Source organism: Aspergillus uvarum, assembly GCF_003184745.1.
Source record: "Aspergillus uvarum CBS 121591 unplaced genomic scaffold BO82scaffold_60, whole genome shotgun sequence".
Lineage (NCBI taxonomy): Eukaryota > Fungi > Ascomycota > Eurotiomycetes > Eurotiales > Aspergillaceae > Aspergillus > Aspergillus uvarum.
Window position 1 is genome coordinate 206,614 of NW_020291357.1, and position 19,332 is coordinate 225,945.

The 19,332-nt window shown below is 53.4% G+C and overlaps 6 protein-coding genes across 6 annotated transcripts; 4 read left to right on the top strand and 2 right to left on the bottom strand.

The window, feature by feature from the left end:
* The first annotated feature begins 506 nt into the window (after positions 1 to 506).
* On the top strand, positions 507 to 3,509 carry BO82DRAFT_357696 (FHA domain protein). Its single transcript, XM_025636086.1, has 4 exons — positions 507 to 838; positions 1,060 to 1,265; positions 1,330 to 1,462; positions 1,540 to 3,509. The coding sequence occupies exons 1-4, from the start codon at positions 823 to 825 to the stop codon at positions 3,195 to 3,197; spliced, it is 2,013 nt and encodes a 670-aa protein (XP_025488304.1). The 5' UTR covers positions 507 to 822; the 3' UTR covers positions 3,198 to 3,509.
* A 2,795-nt stretch (positions 3,510 to 6,304) lies between these two features.
* BO82DRAFT_357699 (uncharacterized protein) lies at positions 6,305 to 7,355 on the top strand. Its single transcript, XM_025636087.1, has 2 exons — positions 6,305 to 6,689; positions 6,754 to 7,355. Exons 1-2 carry the CDS (start codon positions 6,583 to 6,585, stop codon positions 7,016 to 7,018), a joined length of 372 nt encoding a protein of 123 aa, XP_025488305.1. The 5' UTR covers positions 6,305 to 6,582; the 3' UTR covers positions 7,019 to 7,355.
* Positions 7,356 to 7,579: 224 nt separating this feature from the next.
* Positions 7,580 to 12,249, top strand: BO82DRAFT_386168 (RmlC-like cupin; the record flags this gene model as incomplete). The annotated part of the gene is made up of 12 exons (XM_025638235.1): positions 7,580 to 8,129; positions 8,208 to 8,944; positions 9,466 to 9,609; positions 9,729 to 9,751; positions 9,822 to 10,666; positions 10,714 to 10,747; positions 10,801 to 10,912; positions 10,960 to 10,980; positions 11,028 to 11,353; positions 11,424 to 11,598; positions 11,672 to 11,988; positions 12,140 to 12,249. Exons 1-12 carry the CDS (start codon positions 7,827 to 7,829, stop codon positions 12,247 to 12,249), a joined length of 3,147 nt encoding a protein of 1,048 aa, XP_025488306.1. The 5' UTR covers positions 7,580 to 7,826.
* Positions 12,250 to 12,436: 187 nt separating this feature from the next.
* On the bottom strand, positions 12,437 to 13,472 carry BO82DRAFT_357701 (uncharacterized protein). Its single transcript, XM_025636088.1, has 2 exons — positions 13,118 to 13,472; positions 12,437 to 13,001 (listed from the first exon to the last, which is right to left on the bottom strand). Exons 1-2 carry the CDS (start codon positions 13,301 to 13,303, stop codon positions 12,678 to 12,680), a joined length of 510 nt encoding a protein of 169 aa, XP_025488307.1. The 5' UTR covers positions 13,304 to 13,472; the 3' UTR covers positions 12,437 to 12,677.
* A 701-nt stretch (positions 13,473 to 14,173) lies between these two features.
* Positions 14,174 to 16,049, bottom strand: BO82DRAFT_318311 (putative monooxygenase). Its single transcript, XM_025632642.1, has 7 exons — positions 15,979 to 16,049; positions 15,086 to 15,879; positions 14,963 to 15,018; positions 14,858 to 14,906; positions 14,602 to 14,791; positions 14,431 to 14,534; positions 14,174 to 14,368 (listed from the first exon to the last, which is right to left on the bottom strand). Exons 1-7 carry the CDS (start codon positions 16,027 to 16,029, stop codon positions 14,248 to 14,250), a joined length of 1,365 nt encoding a protein of 454 aa, XP_025488308.1. The 5' UTR covers positions 16,030 to 16,049; the 3' UTR covers positions 14,174 to 14,247.
* Positions 16,050 to 17,138: 1,089 nt separating this feature from the next.
* Positions 17,139 to 19,255, top strand: BO82DRAFT_168228 (putative MFS transporter). The gene is made up of 6 exons (XM_025630320.1): positions 17,139 to 17,344; positions 17,413 to 17,487; positions 17,551 to 17,803; positions 17,868 to 17,909; positions 17,962 to 18,448; positions 18,529 to 19,255. The coding sequence occupies exons 1-6, from the start codon at positions 17,321 to 17,323 to the stop codon at positions 19,112 to 19,114; spliced, it is 1,467 nt and encodes a 488-aa protein (XP_025488309.1). The 5' UTR covers positions 17,139 to 17,320; the 3' UTR covers positions 19,115 to 19,255.
* Positions 19,256 to 19,332: the final 77 nt, after the last annotated feature.

Genomic DNA, 19,332 nt, shown 5'->3' on the forward strand with positions numbered 1-19,332 from the left:
TGTAGTCTGTGTTGTGTTGTAAGGGAAGAAGGGAAGGAAGCGGACGGCGGGAGGTGGTCCCGACTCCCGGATAAGCCCCGGAATCTCCTCCAGCTCACAAGCTGATGACTTAATTGGTCTTAGTCGCCTTACAAGTCCCTCACTGATTCCTCACTGTGACTGTTCTTTCGTCCACCTGACGGGAAGTCCCCACTTATCCGCCTATCAGTGATCGCCCCTCTCTCCATCTCTCCCGTCATTATCCATTATCGTTGTCGTCGTCGTCGTTCGATACAGTACTTCAATGCTGTGCCGGTTCACCACTTGTTTCTACTAGGTACTGTACTTAGTAAACTGCTGGTACTGGAATCCCGATCCGTCAAATACCGTTTGATCTTTCATTGTTGGTCCTGTATCAGCTGTCTGGGCTCCTCTTTCCTTTGCATTCCTCGCTCTCCCCCCTCCCCCTTCCCTATCATCAACTCGAACTACATAGTTATCAGCAAGAACCGGTATTCTCGGGTTCCCACCAAGTTCACCCCCTACGCTTCCCTTGAAGTTTGGTGTTCTATTTGATTGTTTCAGCCCGATCATTTAGTTGTCAGTTCTTTCCTGGACGGCGACCGCCTGTTGACTGTGCTCGGGCTGATTACATCGGGTACGTGCCCCTCTTCAGCCTGCTCGAGTCTCCCGTCTTCCAACTCCTCATCTTTGTTTCATCATCATCATCATCATCATCATCCACTCCTCCCAACTGATCTCAACACAGCCACTGAGTACTACGTCTATCTAGGCTGAACGATCGATAGCGCTCAGAGCGATCGGCTCTAGAAAACTGACGTCATGCTCTTCTCAGAAGGTATGTGTTTACCTGGACTGGCGTACTCCTCCCCCGGCACATTAGCCAATCCACCACCGTACGGCACCTCGCCGAGCTCTCGCAGGGTTTCAACGAATTCATGAAAGCCTCAGAAGCTCAAGAATCTCAGCGAGTTCTCGAACCCCTCAAAAGAGCTCGAGGATCTCAACGAGTTCCAAAACACCCCGGAAAATCACTGGCTGACTTATCAATATCACTAGCTGTTGTTAACCTTCGTCCGCTGACTCCGATCGATGAGTTCCCCTGCCGATCTCTCAAGTTTACTCCTGATACTACCGGTGTTTGCATCGGCCGAGCGTCAAAGCGGGAGTCCAAGAATCTCGTTCCCTGCAAGGATAATGGGCTATTCGATTCGCGAGTCATGTCAAGAAATCATGCTCAACTGATAGTACGCTTGGATAAGAAGGTACGCGTCTCTCGAGCAACCCTCTCAACACCCGGGCAGCCTTCGCTAATGGTTCTGCAACTAGCTTGCCCATCTTCGAGATGGTGGATCAATGCACGGTACCTTCGTGAACGGAAAGAAACTCGCCAGCCAGGAGGAACACCCGCTTAGTCAAGGGGATCTTATCACATTTGGCACAGAAGTGATTCGTGGTAAAGGTGAGTGGCCTCGCACGGGTCAACAACTTGCTTTGCGAACTTTCATTGGGCGCAACTGACTCATCGTCGGCATCTAGATACGTTCCCACCGGTTCGAGTACGTTGTGAACTTGACTGGCTTCATAAGCCTACACCTACGAATACGTTCTGTGTACCTGATGATGACGATGACAATGACGTCGAAACTGATAATGCTCCGGTGGTATGTCCGGCTGCAAGCTCTGATGAAGATGACTCTGTATTCCGCTCTGACTTTGATGATCAGTCGGTTGTGGAGGTCTCATCACCCTTTACCTCACCCTTGAAAAAGGATTCACCGAACGTTTCCCTCTATTCATCTGTCAACATGCTTAATAACAGTGAATGTGCTGCTCACCACGGATCCCGAGACAGTCCCATCAACCTCGACTGTGATCCGGCTGAACAGCCTTTGGTAACTCCGCGGATGACCCCACCAGCGGCGATAAATACCCTCGATGAGGAGCCTGGTGAGGGTTTCACTCATCTGGATGTCTTTGTGGAAGAAACTGGGCTGGAGTCCTCCCTGGAATCCTCTCCTGAAGGGAGTTCGGACTGGGAGGAGGAGGAGGAGGAGGAGGAGGAGGAGGATGACGATGATGTTTCCTACGGTGATGAAGAGGAGATACACTCGCAGTGCTCTTTGGACTCTGACATGGAAGAAGACCCATGCGTCTTTGACGACTATAAGACTATGAAGGCTTCTCAGGTCCTCGGTATTCGTGACCTGATAGCGTCCGATCCTTCCTTCGACTTCGAGGGAGCAGCTCATCGACTGACTTCTGGTGTTGCCGAGCCTCGCTTCGATGACAACAAGGGAAACGAGGTGTCACCCTCTTTACCCAAGGCTATCCCATCCGACTTGCCTGTCATTGAGCACAACTCCTCAGAACCAATTTCGCACAATGTAAAACCAAGCAAAGCATTTCCTATCCAAGCGCCACAGCCATCGAATATGCTGCCGTTACCCCTGTTGTGTCAACAGACCCAGAACAGATTTCTCCATAATTCCCTCGTTGGGCTTCAGCAGAATCCTTTGGCGTCTCCTATCGATTGGCATCCTGGGAGTGTTTATCCGCTTCCTATCCCAGCTCTCCCAAGGGTGACCTATTCGGATGGCCCCTTTGCCAATGAGCTGACTGCGGCACATAGTACTGCAACTACTTGCGAAACCACCGAGCCTGCTGTCGCGAACCCAGCCGCAGCCTTTCCAGTAAGCAAAGACATTGAGTCGAGCGAACAAGATATCCAGAAAACTGCCGTGGTCTCAGAGCAGCCGAAAACACCACAGTTGCCGTCATCGCAGGGTGCCATTCCTCCGCAAGATCCTGGTTCCACTGTACAAGGAATTAGGCCATTGAAAAGGAAGGCAGATGCTATTGAAGAACCCATGCCCAATCAATCGCAGGATATCCAGGCCTTGGATTGTGTCCACAACGAGGCAGGCTCATCTGAGGCTCAGCCAAGGAAGCCATCGGACAAGCAAGATATTATTCCGCGTTGTCTTCCAGACCAGGTCCCTGCAAATGAGTCTACACCCGCCAGTCAAACTCTCAATGTTCCTACCAGCTCCGAACGACCGCTCAAACGAGCAAAGAAGTCAGCGGCACGGAGCTTCGCCAGCCATGCTGCTACTGCTGCCCTAGGGGTTGCGATAGGTGCTCTCGGTACTATTGTCACGTTGGCCTCGCTTCCTCCCGACTACTTTCAGGAATGAGCTGGCTCCTGGGGTCCGCTGCGGAGGACTTAATGCTTTTATTTTGGTAACATGAAATGGGTTGATGATTTCCTTACGCTTACGAATTATAGTGTGTGTGGCGTTGTCGGCATTCTCGATTTGAGACTGGATTCTCCGGTCATCCTAGCTTGTTTTCGGCTGAACTTCTTGTTGCTTGGGACCATACTCACTTTTGTTCTTTGCTTTGCTTTTCAACTGTTTAACGCCAGGTTAAAGTCATAACTACCTATTTACTATGAGCCGAATGTAACTAGTGCTTCGGCAGATAATTCAAGCAGTCTTCTTCTGTCATGATGCATGGCTATCCTGTGTGACCACCCATCTTGAGGTCAAATCAACGCATTTTCTTAGTATGCAGACCAGAAGCTTCAGCTCGAGCCCATGAGGTGATTCCTCTGCGGGAGCTGATTGACAGCCCTCTTGCCTAAGATCTGGCTTCCTCCCTTGATCCCAATTGGATAGACATGTATGTAGATTATGGCTGAAACGTGCCGCACTCCTATCCCTGAGCGATCATCAAGTTGCCTTGTTCTCGCACTGCTGCCCTTATTTGACCTCGATATCACCTTCCCACGGAATTGCAGACATGGGTGGTAGTTTAGCGTCTGGCTTGTCGGAACACTTGGCTTTCAAGTCAGCTGATTGCGCATTTGTTTCTTCCTCCGACTGGAGCGGCTGAATCTCGCTTTGTGCGACCCTCAGCCCAACAACACCATTAACTTCCACTTAACTCCCGCAGCACTTGCGAGGTCACTTCCCTGCTCTGCTTTCGCGCTCTTTCTAATGAAGAGTCATCCAAATATTACAACTGACTGTCTTGCCTTGAGTCAGCCTAGCTTAACAATGGCTATGATGAACGATCCCCTAGTTCAAGCAAGATCCAAGGCCAGCGCGTGATTCCTGTCGGGTACTTGCATGCCGCTGACCATTTCTTCCCTACTAGACAAGCCTATTACCATCCACGATTGCTGTCTACTATGCAAGCCACTATTCTTTCCCTGTGGACAACTGTGCGAGAGAACAGTCAATTCTCCTTCGCATGGAAAATCTACGTAGCATTGAGCTTATGGTCCCCACATGGGCGGCGCTGGATCGATGACAACCGCTGTCAGTTTATCTTCCCGATGTGACTATTTCTACGGCGCTTTGGCGCTCCCTTTGCGCGTCCTTGGCTCATGCGCTCTCCAAGCCACTTGCTGTTCCAGCGTCCTCATCGATTACCTTTTTCGGAAGAACAGGTTGACCTAAGACAACATGGATCTGCCAAGCTCGTCACTTGCTGCGTCATACCGTTCTTTTCTCAACATGGTCCTGTTTCATATTATGACCAAGGATGCAACAGAACATGTGACCAATCCGCAGACACGCAATCTCTCCAGGCTGGCTGACTTAAGATGCCATTGGTCGAGGATTGGGGAAACAAAAGAGGATTAGTTCGCCCTGAGGGTAAAAAGAAAAGTGCCTAAGGCACTGACTAATAAGTAGAGCAGCGATTGCAGCGGTTATTTCGCGATTGATTCTCCGGGCCTCATTATGCGACCGGATACTTGCAGGCCCATGGAATTAACCTCCCGACATGAGATACAACCGTGTCGCAACCTACCAGGTACAGTACTATCAGATCATCTGATGGCCACACTACCCTACGCCGTTCCATTTCTCTCCGCCGCTATGGCCACGGATTGAGTACCCTTAGAGAACTATTGCCTTGGGCAAACTCTGCGGCTCAAACACCACTGTGGGGTTGCTGTTGTTTTTTGTTCAATGAAGTCCACTGTGTCATGATTTTCGTGGGTGGGTAGCTTAATTTTGATTCTTTGTTCTCGTGAATGGAGAATGCTATCGGGATGCAGGAGTGATAGCCGCCTCGTTGACGCCGCATCCGTTGTTCGATCACTTGTGTGGATATCCACCAAGTATCTAAGGCAGCAAGCTTTCGCATTGGAAGGAAGAATCTATAGTTCTCACATGTAACGGGATTTGACCTTGAGTGTCCAGTCTACCGGGAGGCCGATTGAAGTGGTCTGCAATGATTGGTCTGCCTCTTAGCGAATATGCAGGCTCCATGCATACGACACCCTCGGACCCATTCCAAGAGGGGAGAAAAGCCGCCTTAAGTTCACTCGGGGTTCTCAGAGGTTAGTGATCGGTGTCACTGCTACTTCGGCTAGAATCCCTCTAGAACTGCTTTCTTGTGTCATCTTGAACTCCGATGGCTGTTACTGATGAGATGGTGTCCCAGTCAGACGGGCTGCACCTACCCGTCTCCAGTTCTGAAGCCCTCTTTAATCTTTTTTAGATATCTGTTTATCCGAAATCTTCCAATCTCGCTCCTTATTCTGAGCCAGCGAGGTAGCACAACTCTCCGTGGCTGCCATGCTTCTTGTCTTGTTCCCGGCTATTTGTCCTATTTGGTCTCTATCACACCCACCAAGTCCACCACCTCCACCATCTCCACCACCCCATGTTTTCTTTTTCCTCTTTCTGATTTAACCGCAGTATGCACGCTATATCACTTCTCCTATTTTCATTTGCTTCTCTTTGTCGGTTCGACCCCCCCCCCCCCTCCTTTCCCCTCCATACCATACCAAGATAGACGAAACGATCAGCATTCTCTGATACGCACGAGCAAGCCTCACATGTAGGCAGCTGGGCCGGTTATCAATGGCCGCCGCAACGATCATGTACTGGGTCCGGCCCTACGGGTCCAAGGCATCTACAAGGCTCTCATTCGGCTGTCGTCTTCGTGAATCACCGAGAAAAAAAGCATACTCGCGTGTCTAGTAGGCATCTCTATCCCCCCCCAGAGGCTAGTCTCTGGGGACTGAGCATGCAGAAGCTTTGTGATCCTTGAATCAGGCCGCACTGACCGTTCATATCATTGGAGCGGCTCTCCGAAAAAATATCGCTAGATGTGACCGAAGGCTCACGCTGGTAATTTACTTCGGAGGCGATTACTGGAAGTTGATTCGGTGCTGCCGATACGAGATCCCTTGACTCGCAAGCTGGTCGCACAATCAATGGCCGAGTTGGTCTTACGATTTCCATCTACAGAGAGGTTGCCATTCGCACCGGGCAGGGAGCAGCCTGGCTTGACTGCAGACTGGTATTTTGCTTTTTCTCTCGCATCTTTCCCCAGTTGGTTTCGAATTGTTCCAAGCCTAACGGAAGACAGATAAATCAAGCTTCCCCTCAATGAGAAAATTCAACTTCGAGATCTGAAACAACATTCTACCGATTGTCTCAGTTGGCCACATCATCTTCGCACGTGTTTTAAGTCGTGGGCAATCCTCATTGACTTTTCAACTGCTCATCCTCTGATATCGAGCTCGTTGTATCTTGTTCCTGTTGGTCAGCGAAAACGATGTCTCACTCGGCAGACTCAATCCACCCCCTTGACCCCGATCACAACTCATGCATCGGTGGACAGACAGTGAAGACCTGCCGCAGCTGCGCAGGGAATGCACCACGGTCGGTTTTTCCGCCAACGAAACAAGCTTTTCTTTTTTGTCGTCACCACTAACGCAATCGACAGAGGCTCGATCTGCAACAGCTGCAGTGGCCATGGGTTCGTTCTATACGTCTGCACTCATTGTAACCCAGCAGCCGCTGTGTCGATGTCTACCCCGGGGTCATCTACTCCTGCCAGCCCAGCGTCCTTGAGCCGAAGCTCGTCTACCTCCGTATCATCGCAGAACGATGCTAGGCAGATCCAATCCTGGAGGCGCTTCGGTGATGGCGATGAAGGCCCACCAGGAGGGAGGATCGAAACCAAGGCAAACACGCCCCGTGGCCTATGATCAAACTTCCGAAAGAAAAAGAAATTCTGAAAGTCTGGGGTGCTGGCTGCCCTTTTTGTCTTCGCTTCTCTTTGTGCGCTGAGGTCGTCATACTGCACCTGAATCTTTCGCCACGTTTCGGGCTTATTTCCATTAGCTTTTTCCCTTTCGGCGAAACGGAGTCACAAACCCAGTGATGTATACCCGGCGAAAAGCCTGTGATTTTTCATTGGGCGTTTTTCACCTATATTCCATTCAATATGTGAGCGCTTTTCGCATTCTTCGCCTGCGCTATCTCGTATTCACTGTTTGCATGCAGGTGGAGAATTCAATGGTATTGCGCGATTGAGAACTCAATGCAGAGTACAAATGTTGATTGTTGATGCGGAACAGCTTGTGCTGGCTTGGCTTGAATATGTTTCCGTCCGGGTTGCCCGCAAGACCAATCTCGGCACACTCTCTACCAACTCGTAAGAATTGCGGGACAATCATACCCCGGAGGAGCCCTCTCAGAGATCATCTGACTGCGGGGAAGGAGGCGAGCGACCGGAAAAGCCGGTCATCACAGGTTGCACGGCAAATCCGAGGGGTAGCTCAGAGTTCGGTACATCGTACGTAGTATGGGGGAATGGGGGAAAGTTGCCCCCACAGTCTTCCCGATGACGCCTCTCCGCCGTCCTTATATCTGAGGCACCCACGGCGAAACTTTCAATCACCCCTCAACAAACCTTTTTTTACACCTCTCTCGCCACGCCCTTTCTTTCATTGAGCTTTTCCACAAGCCAACCTTCCACAATTCCTGTCTCATCCACGCACGTACACCTTCATCATGTCCTTATCCTGGACCAATGAGCCCCCCAAGGGCAGGGTTCCTTATGCAATTCCCCAGTTGGAAGGCGAGCGACTCACCATTCCCGGCAGCAAGGGCTCCTTTCGCATTCTGGCCTCGTCGCTGCAGACCAATGGCTTGATGTCGGTCTTCCAGAGCGGCGCTGTTCTCTCGGACGCACCTGGATTCCACTACCACAACCATGCACACGATGTCTTCTTGGTAACCAAAGGGTTCCTGAAGCTATGGAATGGCGACAAGTGTCGCATCATGGGGCCTGGAGATTTTGCATATGTGCCTCCTGTACGTTGCACGGCAGGCCGCCTTGGCTTCTAGAAAAACTTTTCTCTTTACGACCCGAAACTGACCCTTATGTTCTAGACCGTGATCCATAACCCTGAGATGATGGGCCCACACACCGAGACCTACGGAGTGGTCACACCCGGCGACTGGGTCGACTTCTTCCGATATGTCTCCGAGCGCTACGACGGAGTGCTGGTGCCGGAGCACGACGACCGCGATCTCAAGTCCATCCTGATCCCGAAGGTGATGGCTGCGAAGGAACAATTCGACGTGGTATTCCAGCCCCACTACCAGCCTCCGGAGCTCGGAGAATGGACGAAGGATGAGGAGGTACTGCCTGAGAGCCCACAGGGCTACTTCCTTCGGGCCAACACGGGGCCGAAATGGATGTTTGGCGGCGTGATGTCCCGGCCGTTCGTCACCACCGCCCAGAGCAGTGGGGTCTGTGCCATCTCCAGTATAGAATCCTCGAAAGTGTACGGTGATACCATCTTGTCCAAGTACATGACCTTCAAATCGGTGGACCACTGCCTGTGTGTGCAGGAGGGCACGCTGATCGTCAGCCTCGAGGGTCAGTCCGACACCGAGTTCCGTGAAGGGGAGACGGCCGTGATTCCTGCTGGACAGGCATTCGCGTTGAAGTTTGCCAGTCGCTTTGTGCGGGTCTGGTCGTTTACGGATGGCGACGGGATTGAGACATTGATCCACCGGGTTGGCCAGAAATATGAGGGCGCGGTTCTACCTGACGAGGTGCGCGAATGGGACGCGGCGGACGTTGAGTCGGTGGTGGCCGATTTGAACATGGAAATTGCACTGTGAGAATGCCTGTGTGTTTCTGTAGTGGGGCGGATGAGACGCGTACGCACTCACCCCTACACATGCTGCATTGGACTTGGCGCTTTTTGGATTAGACCATCTGCTGTACATAATTATTTAAACTACCATTGACATATGTGAAAGTCTTCTCAGTACTCTCCTTCTTAGGCCTAAATCATGACCTAATTTAAGCAGCACGTGTCGATAGATTAAAACCGAGCGATGCGGGGACCCCGCGGGGGCGAAGGGGCCACGTGATGGTCGGAAAAGCCGGCGCATTTCTGAGTTTTTGGCCAGATTCCACTTCAACCAACAATCCACCACTAACTAATCAATCATCCTCGATCATCCGTGTGTCACCCTTCATTCACTGCACACACTTACTTGCCTTTGCATCTCTCCCCTGCTTACCCTTCATTCCCATCAATCTCAACGGATACTGTCCGATCACAACAGCTTTCACCTTTTCCACATTGACTTCTTCGCTCTCTGTCAGCCCCCAATGCAGTGCACAATCTAGATGGATGATGCAACCTGAGGCTCGCCCATCTCCCGCACCACCGGCTGCCGGGGATGAGAACCTCCCTCAGCCCCGGGCAAAGCGACCCCGCGCAGCCCAGGCCTGCGAACGGTGTAGATCTAAGAAGTACAAGTGCGATGAACAGTATCCTTGCTCTCACTGTAAGAGTATGTTGTGGTATTAAGTCATCTGGGAAGATATCGGTATCTAACCTCGTCGCAGAAAGTGACCTCACTTGCGTGTATCAAGGGAATTACCGACAGAGGGAGAGTAGCCGGTCTGCCAGGTAAGGATGGTCCCAGTTGCCACAGTCTTAGTAGATTGCATTGTTAAAGGGTGGTTCAGCTATGTCGCAGACCTAGAGCGAAAAGTGGACGAGCTCACAACCAAGCTACGCTTGGCAGAGTCGGAAATCACCTCGCAGCCACCCCAGAGAGTCGTTCCCACGTCATTCGCAAGTCCCGGAGCGGCCCAACAACCGGTGGTGCCCCAAGCTGCCATCGATGCGACCCCCGTATCCCTGCCCCGCAACGAGTCCACTCCGCGGGAAGAAGCGCCGGCCCTCTACGACCACCACGACGAGGCCGGGGACTCGGTCGGGGACGAAATCAGCGAACTGAATCACCACACCAACGGCATCGAGTTTCACGGTAGCACCTCGTCGGCGGCCCTGCTCGGACACCTGCAGAAGGCGCGCGAGCCACAGCGGCGCCTCGAGGCACAGCGGCGGCAGCAGCAGCAGCAGCAGCAACATCAGCATCCCCACGCCGAAAAGCCCGCCGCTGGGTACTCGATTGTGTCGACGCTGCATAACCCAAGTTTCTCACCCTCGTGTACGGCGGGCTCGGCACAGCCGGTGGTGATGCAAGAGCAGAACTATTACTTCGAGCAGGCGCACGCCTTTATCAACGGCTACTTTGAGAATATCCATTTCATTCACCCGCTCATCGATAAGGAGGACTTTCTGCAGCGAGCGCATAATCTGTGGTTCAACCGGAATGTGCAGCCGGAACCCAGTTTTTTGGCTCTGTATTTGAGCATTCTTTCCTTTGGGGCCCTGGTGAGGGTGTGGGATGAGGAGAGGCTCGGCGGGTTGACGAGGTTCGAGTGGAGTCGGAAGCTGTTTGGCGAGGCCCAGATGTATTTGAATTACCTGCATTTTTCGAATACGCTGGACACGGTGCAGTGTCTGTATCTTATGGTGAGTGTTGAAGGGGTTTAGGACTTTGCGCACGCTGACTTGGATAGGCGAAAATCTGTCAGAATGAACTAAATCCGAACAGTGAGTTGGTTTTTTCTCTCCGTTGCAAGGAGATTACTCATGTTCTATGTTAGTGGCCTACATGTATCTGGGGCTCGCAGTGCGTACGTGCCTGGCTGCTGGCTTTAATCGAGAGGTGCGGAGCATAGACGATCATCGCGCTGGATGGATCTCGAAGACTTGGTGGTAAGTCTGATAGCCTTATGATATGTTGCTAGACCTAATGTTTCTAGGGGCCTCTTTTCCTTGGAAATGTAAGTTTTGCCGCCAATTCTGCCAGGTAGGTCACTAATCGCACCAGTGAGATGAGCTTCTCAGTCGGTCGTCCAGACACCTTAGGCATGGATGAATATCACAATCGAGCTCTGCCGGAAAGAGACGAGTCTGAATATGCCATCATTCCTTGGATGGTCGACTTCGCGCAGATCATTCGCAGAGTCTCCGTACAGATCTATCATTCACGGATCACATTACAAGAGAAGCTACACCTAGCTCTCCAAATTGAGACTGAGCTCGACCGCTGGATGGCGCGCTTGCCGGACCGGCTCAAGCCCGACATGATGGAACGGGCAAACGGGGGCGCCTTGAGAGACCCCAAGTGGGCGCGTCGACAACGACTAGTCCTGGGTATTCGTAAGTCCTACCGCAATACAATGGCAACATCATACATGTGGCTAATTGTATCAAACCATACAAGGCTATTTTAATGTCAAAATGCTTTTATTCCGCCCCTTCCTGAGCCACTTCACCCGCAAACTCCGCCATCCGCCCATGGAACTCGAACAGACCATCGCCAAGTGCCTCGATGCAGCCATGAAGACCATCGAGGTGATCTACGATATTTATCGCATCCATGAGTTCTTCCGCTGTTGGTAAGTTCTTTCTACTCTTTCCTTGGCTTTCTCCATGTCGGAGCTCTCATCATGCTAACGTCCCGAGTAACAGGTGGTACAATACAACCTACGTCATGTTTGCGACTTCCACTCTGCTTTTACCCATGTCCAAATTGGGCCCTTGCCCGGAGACCGTCCCGCTCCAGCGATCCGTGGAGATGGGCGTCGAAATCCTTGAGGCGATGGACGAGTCCATCGTCGCCCGCAAGTCCGTCGAGATCATCAAACACTATCTCCGGGAATTCCGGTCGTTGCCCTCGTCCACTTCGTCGCTGTCACATCTGCACCAGCAGCACCTTAATCAGCACCAGCTGAATCAGCAGAGTCTGGCATCTTCGACGAGTAGTCACGATGGTGGTGGGAGTGGGAGTGGGGGGAGTGGTGGCGAGTATGCGGATACGAGTCCGAGTGGGACTGGATTTGACATTCCGGTGAGCTTTCCTTTTATCTCTCAGCCTTGTTCCTGGAACGGCCCTGGTGCTACTTTCTTCTGGTCGTTTTCATGGATCCAGGCTAACAGTTGTTGGGGATCAGGAATGGGCCTACGGCTTCGGGTTCCCGGATTGTTCCTTTGAAGGCATAGCGAGGCTCTTTGACGATTTGGGCGGGCTGCCGATGCTGGATAACTGATTTCTTCATGACCGGTGAACGGGTTCGATGAACATTGAGCCCGGGTGTTCGTCGTACATATTATGTCTATATGGGAGGTCTTCGTCCGTTTCGTATCAAGGGTTGGTATGTTCCAGCGGAGCGGAGCAATGCAATGTTTACACGTACGATGATCACCAACTCGGCCCCCGGAACCAAGCTTCCCTCACTTTAATCCTAATACCATTAGTAAATTAGCTATCAAAACACGAGATACATGCCCCAGAACCAACGTCTCGTCAACAACAACAAAACCAACAATCCATGACTCGTAACCGCCATCATCCCCACTTTCTTGCCTGTCTATTCCAACCTCTCCTCCATCACCTCCGTAAACCTTGATCCACCACCTCCACCATAAGCCCCATCTCAAGATCCTAGAAGTCCTCGTCCAGAGCCCGGCAACCCTTCTAGTGCGAGAGCGCGCCCGCTGCGTTGTGGGCGTTGCTTCCCGCATTGCTTCCCGCGTTGCTTCCCGCGTTGCTTCCCGCGTTGCCCTTGCTGTTGCTGTTGTTGCTGGCACTGGTATTCGCCTTGGTGCTGCCCGCATTGCCATTGCCACTGCCACTGCCACTGCCACTGCTGCCAGAATTGCCCTTGCCATTGGCGCCGGCGTTAGCGTTGGCATTGCCATTGGCGTTGCCATTGGCATTAGCCTTGCTATCGGTAGCGGGCGATGTGGTCGCGCCGTGATCCCCGCCATCGGTGGCGGGCTTCTGGCCCTCGTTGGGGGTCTATCGCTCACCACCAACCAGCATGATTCAGTAAGCGCATAGTCCGTTATGTATAGGGACCGTCCCCGGGATCTATTGTAATTTGGGGAATGGGGGTGAGGGTGTTATTCCCTTACCGCGACGTGGTTGTATGTGCTCCCACCAGCAACGCCAGCAGTGCCAGCAGTGCCAGCAGCACCGTCCGCGGTGGCGGGCTTCTGGACGAGCGTGGTGGGGTGTGCGTTGCCTGGCGCGGTCGCTGGTGCGGCTGCTGTTGCTGCGGCGGCGAGACCGCTGAGGAGGAGGATGGAGAGGAATCTCATTTTGGTGGTGGTTTCTGGGTGGAAAAGATGGGATACGAGGAGTTCGATGGTGTGTTGGGGATTGATGAGGATTTAATCTGGGTGATGGAGAAGAGATCTAAATGTTGCTTGGGGGTGAGGGGTGGGTTTATATGCTCTTCGTTTTGACTGGAACTTATGGAGGTGTATACCTACCTGGCAGTGTCAGGAAAGGGTAAGATAATAGTTGGGGTGTGTCTGGAAATGGTGAAGGATGAAATGTATAGTATCTGGAAATGGTAAACGGCGGAGGCTCTGGAATGCGCTATCTACTACAGTACATCTAATTCTGGGGGTGGGTATTTGGCCTCTGGAATGTGTCGCCTGGCGGAAGTGTGTCTCCGTGGGGATTATCTTTTGAGGCTCAGGACGCTGGGGTGGCTGCTAGTTGATAGATTACAATGAACCCTCGCTATTTTGGACCTCGCTTCATCGAATCTCTAGACAGAACGAGTCCTATCCGTCAATGTCGCCAGATTCTCTTCTCTGTACCATGCACCAAAGTGACGTTCCCAATTGAGTTCATTATCATGAGCATTTGACTTTACTACGAAGGAAGAGAAATGCTGTCGCTTGTCATGCAGGATGCAAGGGGTGAAGCGAGCTTGACTTCTAAGTTGGGATATGACCTGCGAGCGTTGAAGCTTTTTCTCTAAAGATAGTCACTGGAGTAGATAGTCACTCTTCATCACCCCTGCGAGGGTATCTCCAATATGAGGAAATGCGATTCCCTGCAACACATGCGTATTCCCTATCGGCTCAACTCCTAATAATCGAAACACTGGATACACAGAGATACTAGTTAATGGTCGAATTGACCTCATCAGAGGCAATGACAAGCATAAATGTATCCTATATTGCAAATTGACTGTACAGAGATCCCGCTCCAAGAATTCGGACAACAAAGAGACATTCAAAGAAGCATTCTACAAATTCGCCGTGACCTGCCCACTGCCACTGAACAGCCCCGGATTCTCCGCCACAACGTTCTCGACCTCCTTGATGGCGTCGTAGCCGTATAACCACGGTTGGACTTCGGGACAGGTCCTATTTATTGGTATTGCAGTGGTTAGCTATGCTCCTTGTCTTGGGGGAACGGTGGAACGGACCATCGACTCGGGAACGCCCCTTTGAGTTCCTTGCCTAATTGAGACAGGAAGACTTGGTCGCGCTTCTCTTGTTCGGGGCCGTTGGGCATGTGGAAGTCGTTTCTCTGACCCTGGGTTAGTGGTGGGATTCATCTAATGGCGACAAAAGTGATGAGTGTGGGGAAAACGCACCTGCTTGAACGTTTCTCGGACAATAGCCTCCCCACGGGATTTACGGAGCTTCTCGTAGAGTCTCAATATTTGTGGGAGGTCGGATTTCTGCTTCATGTGACCGAGGAGGCCGCCGAGGACGGCGCCGTCCTCGAGGGAGGAATTGGCGCCCTGTGCGAGGTAGGGGAGCATGGGGTGGCAGGCGTCGCCGCTGGTAATGCAGGTCAGAACCTTCGCGCATGTGAGTGAGAAGAGCAAGGGCTAGAGCAGATCGTACATGAAGACTAGGTTTGATTTGTCATTGATCCAGGAGTCCATTTCTGCGTCTGTGTTCGGAGGTCAGTGCATATTCTCGATGGGGAAAACAGAGGAACTGGCGTACGATGCATGAGGCGCCATTTATCGACGCCATTCACGTAAGTCAGGAACTTGGTCAGTCTGTGTCCATCAGTCAGTGGGCTGCTGCTGCTGCTGCTGCTCTTCTTCCACAGACGGGAGGACATACACCGGATCCCACCCCACGAACAGCCCGCGCATCTCCTCCACCGACCCGGCCTGCCTCGACACCCCCGGCGGCAGCGTATCCGGCACCAACAGCACGATATTAAACATCGAGCCGCCGCGCAACGAATACGCCACCGCGTGGGCCCCCGGCCCGACCCAGAAGTGCACGGTGGGGTTCTCGACCCAGGCGCGCAGCTCGGGGTCGTCCGCGAGCTGCTCGGCCGTCAGCACGATGCGATACGCCAGGTCGCCCGTGGGCAGCGGCTCGTCCTTTCGGCCGTAGAAGTTCTCGCGGCACCGCGACCACAGCCCGTCCGCCGCGACGATCAGGTCGCCGCTCACCCGCCGCCCCTTCAGGGTGGTGAGGGTCGTCGTCTCGAAGTCGATCGCGTCGACCCGCTCATCCAAGTGGAAGGTCACCCCCAGCGCCCGCGCCCGCGCGTACAGCGCCTGCTGCAGATCCACGCGGTGTAGGTCGATGAACGGCGCCCCATACTTGGCGCGGATGTTGCGGTCGAAGTGCGCCTCGTGCGCCAGCGTCTCCCCCGTGTACCGGTGCACGGTCAGCGAGGTCGGCTCGGCCGCCTCCGTCCAGATCTTCGCGGGCAGCTGCCAGTGTGTGAAGAGCCGCGAGGCGTTGGGGGTGATCTGGAGCCCGGCGCCAACCTCGGCGAGTTCTTGCGCTTGTTCGAGCACGGTGACGGTGTGGCCGGCCATGGCGCACGAGATGGCCGTGGCGAGGCCGCTGAGGCCGGCGCCGACGATGATGATGTCGAGTTGCGAGTCTGATGAGGCCTTGTGGTGGGTCGATGTTCCTTGTTAGTTCATGCGAATTGGATCACGAGAATCGATGGGAGCGAGCGTTTGTCGATTCGGAGCTTCGGGCCTGCTTACCATTTTTGAGGAGTCGGGGGCACCGCTGATGAGACTGTTGATAATACCCATTGTCACGTACTGGATGCTGAGATATGGGGAGAGGCTAAAGAAGGGAGAAAGAGATGAAGGTCAAGGATTACTGGAGAGGTTTTAAGTCCGAGGCATGGGCGCAAAACAGCTTCCAGTTACCGGATTGGGGGTTCCCATCTACGGCGTACAGAAAGGTGGTTGCTCGGCTTTGCCGGAGGGGGTCGGGTTATCCGGGGCTTATATCCGAGGTGCATTGTAATCATTGCCCCGGATTCTCCTCTCTGTTGGTCTTGGTCTGGGAATTCCACCCCCGCATGACTCTGACAGTTCGTGTTGCCTCCCAGAATTCATGGCTTTCTCCACCTCGCCTGCATTCCCGTTGCCACACATTTTCCAGTGTGCTTTTTACTCCAGCTGCTTAGTGGGAGGGAAGGCTCGAACCCGAGATGGTTGAGCTAAGGCCGTCTTAGAGAAGACTTTGCCTGTCACTGGTCATGTTGGCCACTCCAGTATCACCACATCTCGCTTCGGAGACCCGGTGGGCGAGCATGACTTCGCGTTATAGCCAACGCGAGGATTCCAGACTAGTTTGATTCTGATACGAGGAAGACAAAGCTGATCATATCAATGAGCTTGAGGCTTGACAATATCCAGATCTCGTCCACATAGGCTTGGCGATGATCTGCCCACGTGCTTGTTTCATGCACGTCCTCTGGCGTTCACGGTACTTCCTATCCTCGCCCCCTCCCCGATTACAAACTGTCACAATGACCAGGATCTCACACCGTTAGGAGACTCTGCTGCATACAATATATTTGAGACCCCGCCATCATAAGGGTCTGAGCTACGAGCGAGCCTATAAACCCATGGTATTGGGTTATCAGGACGCCAATCAATACCGTTTGATAAATGAACCACCACTTCAATAGGCATAAGTCATGGCGATAAGGAGCATGGACCACCATGACCTGCACTCTTCATTGGTAGAGTCCTGTGAAAGATTGGGTAATCCTATCTGGATTCGTCCGCAAAGAGATCATGTGGAGCCGACCTGGTCGGTTAAGCCGAGCACCACATCCCGTGCACGAATCACAACGGGAGTTTCGAGGATACCACTTGGGCAATAATCCGGGGTCGATACTGACAGCCGAGGGCTAAAGGCCTAGCTGGGGCTTGGTGCGGGTTTTCCCCATGGGGTATGCCACATGGGGTATAAGTGTCTCGATATGTCCCTCCCCACCCTTGCTCTTCTGTCTGGGTTCTCAGGTCTTGGGCTCTGAAATTCACGGTTTGTTAAGTACGGCGTGGGTGACCGCACACATATACCACCATGACAACGAAACTCGATCCGAAGGTTGGTGACCTGAATGGAGTCTGGCGAGGTGGCAGGGCCATTGACACTGACATGCTCTCTTCTCATAGCTTTACCCCCGTCGGGTCCGATATGCAGCTCTCCTGACGGTCAATGTTTTTGTGTTTATGGGGAACATGTACTCGGTATGACTTTCCTTGTTCTCATCTGTTGCTTCACTGAGGGGAGATTCTGATCTCGGGAGACAGTCCGGCATAGCGACGGGTTTTGGGTCAATGGCCATGGACTTGCACGTCAGCTATCAGAAGCTCGCCGACCTTATCTCATGGTCTGTCCTCAGCATGGGCCTCGCCAATCTCTTCTGGATGCCATTGGCCTTGGCGTTTGGCAAGCGGCCCATAGTCCTGATCTCCATGGCGATGTTCGTGGCGGGGATTATTTGGACGGTTGTGGCGAAGGATTATAACAGTTTGATGGGCGCTAGGGTGTTTGCCAGTTTTGGTAGGTTGTGTATCATGCCGTGCGCTGCTCATTCGTTCCAAACGGAAACTAACATCTGTCAAAGGCTACGGCTCGATTGAATCGTTGGGTCCTAGTATTCTAGCCGGTATATTCTCTCAGTTTCCCAGCTGGTAGTATCAGGTTGCTGACCAGGACAGACATGTTCTACGAGCGCAACTACTCCAGCGCAATGGCCATGTACGCCCTGTTCCTCTCCGCCGGGTCCCAGGTCGGACCCGTCATTGCGGGCTACCTGGTCGCCGCCCGCGGCTGGCGCTGGTTCTTCATCGTGTGCCTGATCGTGGCGGCCGTCAACCTGGTGACGACCTTCTTCTTCCTTCCGGAGACGACGTACGAGCCCGAGTTCGAAGAGGAGCAAGACGGTGGTGAATTCCCCGAAAAGAGCGATGCCACCCACAGCCACATCGAGAGTCTCGCAGCCTCGACCCCGACCCCTCCCGACCAAGCGCAACAATTCTCCTACACGGACTACTGGCAGGGTCTCTTCCAGGTTGGCATCTCGAGCGAGGCGAAGAAGAAAGGCGTGGTGCGATTCCTGGGGTACGCGGCCTGGCTCCCGATTCCAATGCTGCTGCTTCCGGGAGTGCTGCTGGCTTCGATGATGTATGGAGTTGTACTAGGCGCGTGAGTTCTCCTTCGCTTTCTTTCCTCTCCACCCCCCCTCGACCAGCCACCACTAACATCACATTTTCCAACCCCACCAGAGTAGTCTCCATCTCCACGCTCTCCTCCTCAATCTTCAGCGCCCCGCCCTACCTCTTCAGCTCGGGCGCCCTAGGCCTCTGGACGCTCGGCAGCTTCATCGGCATCCTGGTGGTCGCGCCGCTGGCGGGCCCGCTCACCGACGCGCTGTCCCAATTCCTGCGCCGCCGCAACCGCAACGTCCACAAGCCCGAGCACCGGCTCCCGGCGCTGGTCGTGCCCTTCTGCATCGCGCCCGTCGGCCTCGTCGTCTTCGGGTACACGGCCGCCCACCAGATGCACTACGCGCTGCCCGCGCTGGGCTCCGCCATGGCCGCCGCCGGCCTCACTCTCGTCCCCTCGGTCATGCTCTCGTACGTGGTCGACTCGTACCCGCACGCCAGTGGCGAGGCCCTTGTGCTGGTCAACGTGAGCAAGAACGTCGTCGCGTTCGGACTGAGCAAAGGCTCTGTCGACTGGATGACGCAGCAGGGGTTGGCGCGCATGTTCTACGAGTTTGCGGGCATCGAGTGGGCTGTGCTGGCGCTGGGGGCGCCGTTGTATTTCGCGGGTCCGTGGCTCCGGAAGCGCACGGGGAGGTTTTTTTAGTTGGTGGTTCGGTTTGGGCGACCTAGTTTAGCTGGGTGGTTGTAATGGGTATATGGGGTTTTCTTTTCTTTTATGTACTGTACTTCTCAAAGCGAAAGTGAAATGGGAATCATGATTGGCGGTGCTGTGCGATCTTTGCTGGAACAGCATGGGATTGGCGAACGCTGTTGATGTGTAGAATGCATTGGGGGTTCATGTACCTTTACATCCACTGCACG

Excerpts from the sequence above, each read along its gene's own strand:
- BO82DRAFT_357701 (XM_025636088.1), bottom strand. The coding sequence starts at position 13,303 with ATGAGATTCCTCTCCATCCTCCTCCTCAGCGGTCTCGCCGCCGCAGCA. Across the intron at positions 13,002-13,117 it reads GCACATACAACCACGTCGCG|ACCCCCAACGAGGGCCAGAA; the intron begins GTAAGGGAATAA and ends GGTGAGCGATAG.
- BO82DRAFT_357699 (XM_025636087.1), top strand. The coding sequence starts at position 6,583 with ATGTCTCACTCGGCAGACTCAATCCACCCCCTTGACCCCGATCACAAC. Across the intron at positions 6,690-6,753 it reads TGCGCAGGGAATGCACCACG|AGGCTCGATCTGCAACAGCT; the intron begins GTCGGTTTTTCC and ends CGCAATCGACAG.
- BO82DRAFT_357696 (XM_025636086.1), top strand. Across the intron at positions 1,266-1,329 it reads TAGTACGCTTGGATAAGAAG|CTTGCCCATCTTCGAGATGG; the intron begins GTACGCGTCTCT and ends TTCTGCAACTAG. Across the intron at positions 1,463-1,539 it reads AGAAGTGATTCGTGGTAAAG|ATACGTTCCCACCGGTTCGA; the intron begins GTGAGTGGCCTC and ends GTCGGCATCTAG.
- BO82DRAFT_318311 (XM_025632642.1), bottom strand. The coding sequence starts at position 16,029 with ATGGGTATTATCAACAGTCTCATCAGCGGTGCCCCCGACTCCTCAAAA. Across the intron at positions 14,907-14,962 it reads TAAATGGCGCCTCATGCATC|ACGCAGAAATGGACTCCTGG; the intron begins GTACGCCAGTTC and ends CTCCGAACACAG. Across the intron at positions 14,792-14,857 it reads AAATCAAACCTAGTCTTCAT|CGGCGACGCCTGCCACCCCA; the intron begins GTACGATCTGCT and ends CTGCATTACCAG.
- BO82DRAFT_168228 (XM_025630320.1), top strand. The coding sequence starts at position 17,321 with ATGACAACGAAACTCGATCCGAAG. Across the intron at positions 17,345-17,412 it reads CAACGAAACTCGATCCGAAG|CTTTACCCCCGTCGGGTCCG; the intron begins GTTGGTGACCTG and ends CTCTTCTCATAG. Across the intron at positions 18,449-18,528 it reads TATGGAGTTGTACTAGGCGC|AGTAGTCTCCATCTCCACGC; the intron begins GTGAGTTCTCCT and ends CAACCCCACCAG.